Genomic DNA, 10,000 nt, shown 5'->3' on the forward strand with positions numbered 1-10,000 from the left:
CTAAAAATTGTAACAAGAAACGAAGAGTGCAAGTACTATATGACCATCTACGGCAGAGCAAAGGAACAATATCCTGGTTTTCTACATATATATGTATGTGTCCACTCTCACCAGGGTAATGTCATATCAGTGGACAGTTATTTCCCATTCAGTTCATGGAAATTTTTGCTTAAAATCTACTTCCATTGAAAAATAAAGCTGAGCATACCTTGGGGCATATCGTAGAAACGAATCCAGACAACTGTGCAATGACTCATCAAAAATGACCTGCAACAATCACACACCTAAGTGAATGAATAGATACACTAAAATTGTGTTGATTAAACTGAACCATTTTCAGTTTCAGTTTCTAGGAGGTGCGAACTGATCCACACACGCTACACCACACCTGCTGGGGCAGATCATATGTCTGACCTCTGAATAAACCCAATGTGCTCATCAGGCCTAGTGAGCGTAAAAAACTGTAACATTCATCACACACTTAAGGATTTTTTTTAACATACAATTCTTTTTTTTTTCTTTTTTTTTTTCTTTTTAACTAAAAAATTTACCATGTTTTAATATGCCTAATATAAATCCAGAACTAACACTGAACTTTTCATGATCGGTTGAAAACCAAATACGATAATCATCCGGATCCATCTAACTCGCCAGACAATGGTCGGTCAAGATTAGTCCTGTAGACAGCAGCTTCTGGAGCGGCTCAGCAATCTGATCCTTGCATGGGAGTCTCTTCCGCAGGTAAAGCAGACATAGTTGGAACCAGGATCTTCTTTTTCTTTCTTCTTCTCGTTCATTTTAACGCACAATAAATGCCAAAGTATTGTTTTGTAATGTAAAAATAGATAATTTTGTATAGAAATGTTTAAAAGATAAATAAATAAACAAATGCCTAAGTATTGTGAAAACAAATCAACCCATAGATGCAGACATCAATCAAGTCAAAATCATCAACAAACCAGAAACTTCCCAAACAACATTTAATGGATCTTCTAAAATTGTAAAAGCCATACTAAATTGTCTAAATGTCCTAGCATTCCATTTGTTCTTAAAAGTCTGCTGCCACTCTTTCTCTGCTTCAGGATGTTACACTTTGAACAAGCTTTCGGTTTCTGAACTCAGCTCTTTCAAAGTCTGGCCTTAAACTTAAAGCCTACCATTTTCCAAAAAGAGCTAGCCACTCTAATTGTAATATGTGTGAAGAAGTGATTTTTTTTCTTTCTATTTTTAACTAAGCCAAACTTGGTGTAACCAGACTAAGCGTTTTCAGAGAAAATGTATTATGTTAAAAATTTACCAAAGACACCCACACTCATTCCCCCCAACCACCCCACCCCCCACTCACACAGACAACTGAAAGAGCATCTATCTATCTATCTATCTTTCTTTGTATATACACATATAGATATATATACTACATAGACCCATGTTGTGTGTCAGCACACACGAGTGCCACAAAGACCAAGCCCGACCCTCACCTGGCACCAGAAGTGTTGGTGTGACAGCTGCAGAAGCCAGTGCAGGTCAGTGCTGATGTACTGCAGACGTTCCAGCCATTCTCCCATCTGCCCCTGGTCGCTGCTGTCCAGAGGCGGCGCCACATAAGCCACAAACCCTCGGCTACTCACCCAGTCTGGGTGCTGCAACACAGCCACAGAAACCATAATCCATAGCTGCCAACCTTCCAGACCCAAAATTAGGAATCCTGACGGGGAGTGGGTTTGGGAAGGGGGAGTGGCATGAAGCGATAAATGAAAACTGTTCCTTACACTGTGAAGTTAAGCACTGATGGACCCTTTTCTTTCGCGGATTTGCTGCCCACATCACATGGACTTTCACTGCTCGATGCCATGTTGTTAAAACAGCACTGGCGCCTTGCGCATGCAGAGTAACTGTTTTCCAGTTGAAAAACGTGGATCAGGGTACAGACCCAACAAGCGGGTTAGTTTCTCACGTTGTTTTGTTTTGGGGGTGTGGGAGGGTGGTGGGGATGTTGAAATTTTGAAATTCAGAAAAAATAGGCAGAAAATTGTTATTTCGGAATCAGTGCTAAAATGCATAAAAATTCCTATGAATTAGGAATTGTTGGCAGCTATGCATAATCTCAGGCTGAAATTGTTTCAGCGGTGGCATAAAACCTATCTAGGTGACCCTTTTTAGAATGAAACCAATTTCTGGGCAACAATTTTTGACACAAAGCTAATCTCTGAGTGAACATTTTGTGCAGTTCAGATCAATAGGTATATATATATATATATATATATATATATATATATATAGTGTGTATGTGTTTAGGGGAGCGACAGAATGTGTGTGTGTGCATGGGTGTGCCTGTGTGTGTGTGTGTGTGTGTGTGTGTGTGCGTGCATGCATGTGTGTGCATGTGTGTGTGTGCATGTGTGTTCCAAGTGCATGCATGTAAAATGTTATTGATAACATATGAGGACTAAACTAATAAAATCTGGCAAACCAAGACAATAATGTGGGTACTACTATTAAACCAAATACCACCATGAGCAAACCAATTAGTGACAACACCATTTCCACTCAAATAAATATAATATACAAGCTCTCACCAGGGCAGGTTTTTTCGATGAGCCAACAATGATCTCCTTTTTGTCCAGAGGAGCTCCCGCCACTCCTGACAGTGACATTAGCGCGGCTCAAGTTTCTCACCGTTCTCTGTTCACTGACTGTTCAAGGGAAAAGGATACTGCTCCAATGCCTTCAGCTGAAACAACACCACACTGTTATTAATCATATAGCATGCGGCAGGTTTAACAGAATTCTGGTCAGAGTTAACTTTTCATTTTCAGGACATCAATCTTACTTATGACATCATCTTACATTTCTGTCAATTTTGTGTGTATGGTTTTTACAAATTAGATTTAAAAAATTGAATACCACCCCCCACCCCACCCCCCACCCAAAAAAAACACACAAAAAAAAACCACCACCCCCTTCCTGAATACTTAATGTTTCTTCAAAACGTTGTGTTTCATTTGTGTGAGACGTGATGATGTGTGTCTGGGTCTGAGAAAAGAGAAGGGTGCGATTTTGCTATTCCACACAAGCCTGAAACTGAAGTCTTTTTTTTTTTTCCATTTATTTTTTATGCCATTCACACTTTAAAAAAAAAAAAAGAAGAAGAAGAACACATTACCTATGGTGCTTTTCATACCCTAGCAACAAACATTTTGAAACATTTTCATCAAAAGAAAGATCAATAATTTCACCGGTCCTGTCTATGTCCGAAAGTGGGTCAACACTGGGTCATAAATTACGCAGTTTCCAACATATTCCATGCACAGTCACCACAGCAATAGTCTTGAAAATAGAGTTTGAGTTGTATTCTTCAAATTTCATTAATGATTAAGATAAGTGTGGACAGATTTTTTTAATCTCAAATACGAGATTGTATTTGGAAAAAAAAACAACCACCAGAAGTGAAGTCTGTCTCTACTTTTTCACAGCCTTCACCCCATGTTCATCGTTTTGTTTGAGATTAAAAGCCTTTTTATGTTATTTTTTTCAATTTTTCTGACAACAAAGACCTTCACAACTGTATTTCATATTCCTGAAAACTCAAGCATTGTTATTTGCTATGGTCATGGTAGGCGTAGACTGCCAATATATGGTCCCAAGAAACAGAAACAGTTGTGACATCCATCAATTGTTCACTAATGTAGTGTTTCCTATCAACAGCAATACTTTGATCTATCAGTATCACTGTATCAGTCTCATATCCAAGATTAACAAAAATAAGTCCATGAAAAATGTTATTGCAGCTTTGTGTGTGTGGGTGATTTGGCATCCTAAAAAGGAAAGTGCACTGTAAATGAAGACTGTGGAACTTGCTTCAGTAGCTCAAGGAGGCGTCACTGCGTTCGGACAAATCCATATACGCTACACCACATCTGCCAAGCAGATGCCTGACCAGCAGCGTAACCCAATGCGCTTGCCATATCTCCAAATTCATGTTAGCATTTCAAAAGTTTTATTCCGTAATTTGCAGTTCTGGTTAGTAGTTTCTGACACACCTATTGATAGAGCTGTTTTGCATGAACTTTGATTTAAAATAGATCTAAACATTTTCAATTAAATTCATAATGTCACAATGTCACACAGTATTATTATTATATTCCAGAATGCTGTCAAACAAATAGCACTGAAATTGTATTGCTCATGAAAAAAGCATCTTTGATTTATAGTTATCTGAAGTGTACAAGGTGTACTATCAAATGGGTGCCTTCCTGGCAGATCATATGAAAGTGACATTTACACTGGGGATTTTCATTCAAATTAAAGACTCTTTCAGCTGCTCTGGGATCCTGTTTTCATGGTCATGTAGCATATGTCACGATGTCTGATGTCTGAAACGGAGCTGGGCTGAGATTATATATATATATATATATATATATATATATATATGTAACCAGTCTGCAAAAAATGTAATTTACACCATTTATTTTAGTTCAGTTTTTGTCGACTGTGACAATGTGTTAAAAAATAATATAGATGCCAAAGGAACTATTAAACAATTATTGGAAACCTATCTACCTAGAGTAGACAAAGCATATGTCTGAGGCTGGAAGTGTCATGAGGTCACGGCCTTGGCTTGTTTGTCTGTTTAAAAATTAATCCAGGTAACTTAAGTTACGTGAAGGAGACTTAATGCTCTGCCTTCTTATGACTGCCTGGAAACCTTGCCAGCTCAGTGTCTCTGATCAGGGTAAAATCTAGTTTAGATAATAATATGGAAAATTACACTGATTTTACGACTAAAGAATGATAAGAACAAAGATCACCAATGTACACTATATATCTAGGCATGATCCATGCAATTCACAATCATTGATTCCGAGTTTGTGAATGGAAACGATCACAGCCATAAAATAAACAAAATGATTACAGTAGGCAGCAATACATTTCACTAATCATTTAATGAATAATGTGATGCAGAACTTAGTATATATCATTGTATGAGATTCAGAGTTTCAATAATTGAAAAAATACATGGCATTATTTTAAATAATATCAAATTTTGTGGAAATGCATAATATGGAAAAAAAACAAAAACAACCAAGTTGTAGAACTTGGTATGCATGTCGACGTAAGGATACTAATGGTGATGTGTACTAGGAATGCTAAATAATTTTCGTATTTTATTCCTGTTGTGGTTATTCATCGCAAGAATGTTTTTACTGTTATTATTTGATTGCCGTTGGCATTGTTTTTTAGTATGTCATTATTGGAGAATTATAAATGTTTGGTTATGAATGACTCAATTAGTATATTAGGTCACAAGAAATTCTCACTCCTCTGAGTGTTTCATTTATGGAGATAATAAGTTGACTGGAAGCTGTTCATCTTCAATTGTGTGTGTGTGTGTGTTGACAGAAACATTTTTCTGTTGTACAGAAAATTTATTCGTAACAGTTATGGAGCAAACATTGGATAACTTTGCTTGGGTCATCACAGTAGTCTTTTTGGTGTTTTAAAATTTTTTTTTTTTTATCAAATTACTTGATAAGAAAAGGACATAAATTTGATTCCATTATATATGTTATGAACTAGATGTTCTGAGTGAGATTGTCACAGAATGTGTAGCTATGTGAAAACCTCATCATAATTTTTGTGTTAAATTGAGGAAACTGTCACTTTATAAATGTTACGTTGCTGTTACATCTGCTAGAATATACATTCAGTGGTTGAAATTTATTGTAAAATATCAGTGAAAATGGAAACACTCTTATGGCTGGTTATGCTGAGTTTTGATAGGCGACTTTTCAGAATTTGTTGGCTGTATTTTTGAATGTGTACTATGTCAGTATGTGTGTGCTATGACGTGTGTGTGCGGCGCATGAGCTTGTGTGTATTGTGGGTGTGTGGGTGGGTGGGTGTGAGTGGGGTGGGGGGCAAGGGGTGGCAAGGGTGAATAATATTTAATAATGTCTGGTATCTCGTGTTCAATTTTTCCATTTTAGATATTAACATATGTGTTCTGTTTGTAAACGCCTGTAGCTTACTTTCAAAACTGGGCGTAAATAGTAAGTAATAGTAATAGTAGTGTAGGGACTGGCATTTGACTGCCTAGGTCTCACAACCTTTTTTATGTCCCCTTCAATATCGGTCTCCTTTTATTTATGGGATACATATATGTTTCCTTCTACAAGTACTGTAAATCACTCGTCAAAGCCAATTTTGTTTTTTTTTTAAATTGATTTTCATGTCAAGGAGATTTTTTAACACATTAGTATTTTGTGCAAGTTTAGTTTTGATAGGTAATGCATTCCATATTTGTGCAATTCTATTAGCTAATGAATTTTTCCTGATGTTAGTATTACAGTGCTCTTTACAAATTTTCATCATTGAATTCCTTGTACTCTCATAATCTGACATTCTGAAATTATTATTCACATTAACTTCATTATAGCAATTTAACATTTTGTATGTTTCTATTAAATCCCCTCTTAGCCTTCTACCCTTTAATGAATGCAGATTTAAGTATATAAGTCTCTGTCGATAATTCATAGATCTGCATTCTTTTAATAACTCAGTTGCTCTTCTTTGTACTCTTTCTATAGATTGTCTCTTGAGGTATGGGTGCCACACAATATTACCATATTCCACTTGTGATCTAACCAATGCTTTATACAGTTTAAGAAATATATCTTTCTCTAAATAGGTAAATGTTCTCTTAATTATTCCTATCTTCTGGTTGGCATTATTTATTATATTCTGTATATGCATGTCAAATGACAGTTTATTAACAAAAAATATGCCAAGGTCTTTCTCACTTTCACATTTTTCAATGTTGTGTGTGGTGTCTTCTATTATCATATGGTATTTGTTTTCTGGATTTTTTCTTCCCATGTGCATTACTGTACACTTTGATACTTTAAAATATAGATTCCATCTATCAGTCCTTTTGCAGTGTAGTATTCTTTTGTACATTGCCGTGAAGTTTAGTATCATATGCAAATAGTTTGCATTTCCTTTCTATACTTTCTGGGAGGTCATTTATGTATATTGCAAAAAGCACTGGGCCAAGTAAATACTCATAATAATATAATAACTGTAGATTCAATTAACCACTCTCCCATCACTTCAGTCAACTGTTTTAATACACCCCCAGATTAGAATTTATGCCACAATGTTATGTACTCTGCAACTGCAAGTAACAAAAATGCGCCAATATAATAATATATCATCATTTCCAGCGCTTACTCGATGTCTCACCAAGTTCTTGTTCAGACGATGTGTGACAAACAACATGCACTGCAAAGTACCAATTTTCGGTAGCACGTATGTAAAAGAAACGAGGTCAAATGCGCAAAGAGTAATAATTACAAAAACAACATACACCAAAACGTTTGCTCTCACTCGTTCCAAGCTGTTAACCTACCACAACAGATGAGTTTCGTTTCACAATACTGCGGCTACACACCCTTAAACATTTAATGGCGACACTTCCGGCCGAGGTCGTGCCCCTTTAACTCGTTCGTTTGATTGCAGTAAGTTTTGCCTGTGCTTGCACAGGACGCTCTTGTGAGAGTGTGTGTGGCCTGCAGCTTCACTTAGGTTGCTACAGGGCCTTGGGCCTGAGTGCAGCTCCACATGCAGCTGCGCCTTAACCGTTAAGGCCAAAATTATGTACCCTCCTCTCTTCTCTCTCCCTCTCCACGCTGCGCGTCTCCCTACATGTCGGACGAACGGCTGATGGACATGCAGGAAGAAGTGTGTGTGAAGGGAACGAGCGATGACGTCACGAAACTAGGACTGTCAGGGTTATTTCCCTTCATTTCGGTCCGTTCAACAGCACTTTCGTTGATTCGGCACGCTGCTGGTCAGGCATCTGTTTGGCAGAGGTGGTGTAGCGTATATGGTTTGTCCGAACGCAGTGACGCCTCCTTGAGCTACTGAAACTGAAACTGAGACTGATTCGGCGATCCGACATGCTCAAATATCTCGTGCTCTGGATCGATTAACAAGTGTAAAATAGAAAAGCAAAGGAAAATAGGAAGAATCTTGACAAGCTTGATCTTGAGGCAAGATGTCCATACATCAATAAACTTAGCTTTGTGAATGGCTTCGACCAGTACGATTCAGTTGAGAGTGATTGTGTCTGCGTGTGTCACTTTCGAAATATGTGTGTGTGTGTGGGTGTGTGTGTGTGTGTGTGTGTTTCTTAGCCGATTTTAGTTCCGGCTGTTCACTTAGACGCAAAAAAGTACACGGCATGCACGCACGTTCTGTTTGTGTACTGTCAGTGTGCCATGGTGTGCTTGAATGCACTGATCTAAACAAAATTTTGATCAGTGCAGGTTTGTGAGCGTGTGTTTGTTTCTGAGTAGTGTGTCGATGTGTCAAGTGTGTTAGTTTGTGTGTGAATGATTCACTCTGCGCTTTGTGTGTGTGTTGTGTCATTGTGTGTGTGTGTGTGTGTGTGTGTGTGTGTGTGTGTGTGTGTGTGTGTGTGTGTGTGTGTGTGTGGCAGTGAGAGAGAGAGAGAGAGAGAGAGAAAGAGAGTTTGTGAACGTGTTCCACTCAGTGTGTGTGAGTGTGTGTTGCAACGGTCGGTTAGAGAGAGATAGAAGCTAGAATTAGGGGGGAGAGAGAGAGAGAGAGAGAGAGTGTGTGTGTGTGTGTGTACGTGTGTGTGTGTGTGTGTGTGTGTGTGTGTGTGTGTGTGTGTGTGTGTAAGTTTGTGTGCCGGACTTATGTTTGAGTTGGGTGGGGAGGCTGGTTTCAAGCTATGTGAACCAACAGCTCAAGCACACATATACACACCCACACTGTCACAGCACAAAACAAACACACACACTGACACTGCACACACACACACACACACACACACACACACACACACACACAGAGAGAGAGAGAGAGAGAGAGAGAGAGAGTCGTTTATTCATGTATAATCTGTTCATCTAAGATGATGAAATTAGACTGAGAATATATGTCCATCTAAGACAATGATAGTAGACTGAAAATAAATGATATTATCATTATTATCATCATTGTTTGTACTATTATTTTTTCTATCATAATGGTGATTATCATTATCATCAATTAGGAATCATCATTTGTGAAAAATCAATGGCAGGGGAAGAAATATTCAACTGAAAAGGGGGCGGTTGAGGTCAGTGGGGAGGGAGGGGGGAGGAAGCGGGGGAATTGCGGGCCGGGGGGTGGGGGGTGGCAAGGGGGAGGGGATTGAGGAAGGAAAAGAGAGAGACAGAACATAATGGGGAAAAGATAGAGTACAAAATGTAACATGGAGAGGGTGGGTGGCAGTGACTGGAGAAAGAAAAACATAATACTGGAAGTGTGTGAGACGGGGGATGTGGGAAGCGGAATTAGGGCAGAAAATTAATCAATAATCAAATATTGTATGCAATACTTCTATAGATTATTATTCAAAACGAGGATGATATGGGGACCTACAATAAACAACCAACTGGACTATTTAACACATAACTAGCTAACTTTAATAAAGAAAATTTTGAAATACAGAGCTTTTTCCCCCAAAAATCAACATTTGAAACTGGTAACACGTGTTTAGTAATTTCTGGAGGCAAAAAAGGTTTCATTTCTAAACAGCGGGTTAAAACGTGCTCTACCGTTAAACGACCCTTGCATGTATATTAAATATTTTCACAATATTTTGTATATGGGGCATTTAGTAACAACCTAAATGCCATGCTCTTAACAGCACTGCCAGTTCTTTTAGCATTTAAGAAGCCAGAAGTGTTAATTTCTAAAGACAAAAAAGAATTGAACATATTTCTTTAAACAATATTACACATTTCAGAAGCCCGCGCGATTGCAGCAATGTTTTGCGTGCTGTGCTGTGTTTTCAATATGCGAGCGAGTGGGCTTTTGTAAACCATATTTTTCTTGCAGTTGTGGTGTGGGGGAAAAAAAAGTGAAAATTTTAGTATGCGATCGTGTGTGCTGATATCTACACAGAATTAGCAGCTCTGATAGCAAGTAG

General features: G+C 38.1%; 2 protein-coding genes across 6 annotated transcripts in view; one reads left to right on the forward strand and one right to left on the reverse strand.

Moving 5' to 3' along the window:
* LOC143277440 (activating signal cointegrator 1 complex subunit 2-like) overlaps positions 1-7,698 on the reverse strand; it is a 53,661-nt gene extending 45,963 nt beyond the window's left edge. The window contains exons 1-4 of one of the 4 annotated variants that reach the window (XM_076582255.1): positions 7,231-7,698; positions 2,577-2,731; positions 1,479-1,640; positions 209-267 (exon numbers count right to left, since the gene is read on the reverse strand). In XM_076582255.1, the coding sequence (XP_076438370.1) occupies positions 209-267; positions 1,479-1,640; positions 2,577-2,654 (299 nt within the window). In that variant the 5' untranslated portion in view covers positions 2,655-2,731; positions 7,231-7,698. The remainder of the gene's footprint in view (positions 1-208; positions 268-1,478; positions 1,641-2,576; positions 2,732-7,230) is intronic. The other 3 variants (XM_076582251.1, XM_076582254.1, XM_076582250.1) reach the window with 3 other exon arrangements.
* The window catches only part of LOC143277658 (uncharacterized), a 615,105-nt gene that overhangs the window by 339,923 nt on the left and 265,182 nt on the right, over positions 1-10,000 (forward strand). The window lies entirely within an intron of this gene.

Source organism: Babylonia areolata, chromosome 34 (assembly GCF_041734735.1).
Source record: "Babylonia areolata isolate BAREFJ2019XMU chromosome 34, ASM4173473v1, whole genome shotgun sequence".
Classification (NCBI taxonomy): Eukaryota; Metazoa; Mollusca; class Gastropoda; order Neogastropoda; family Buccinidae; genus Babylonia; species Babylonia areolata.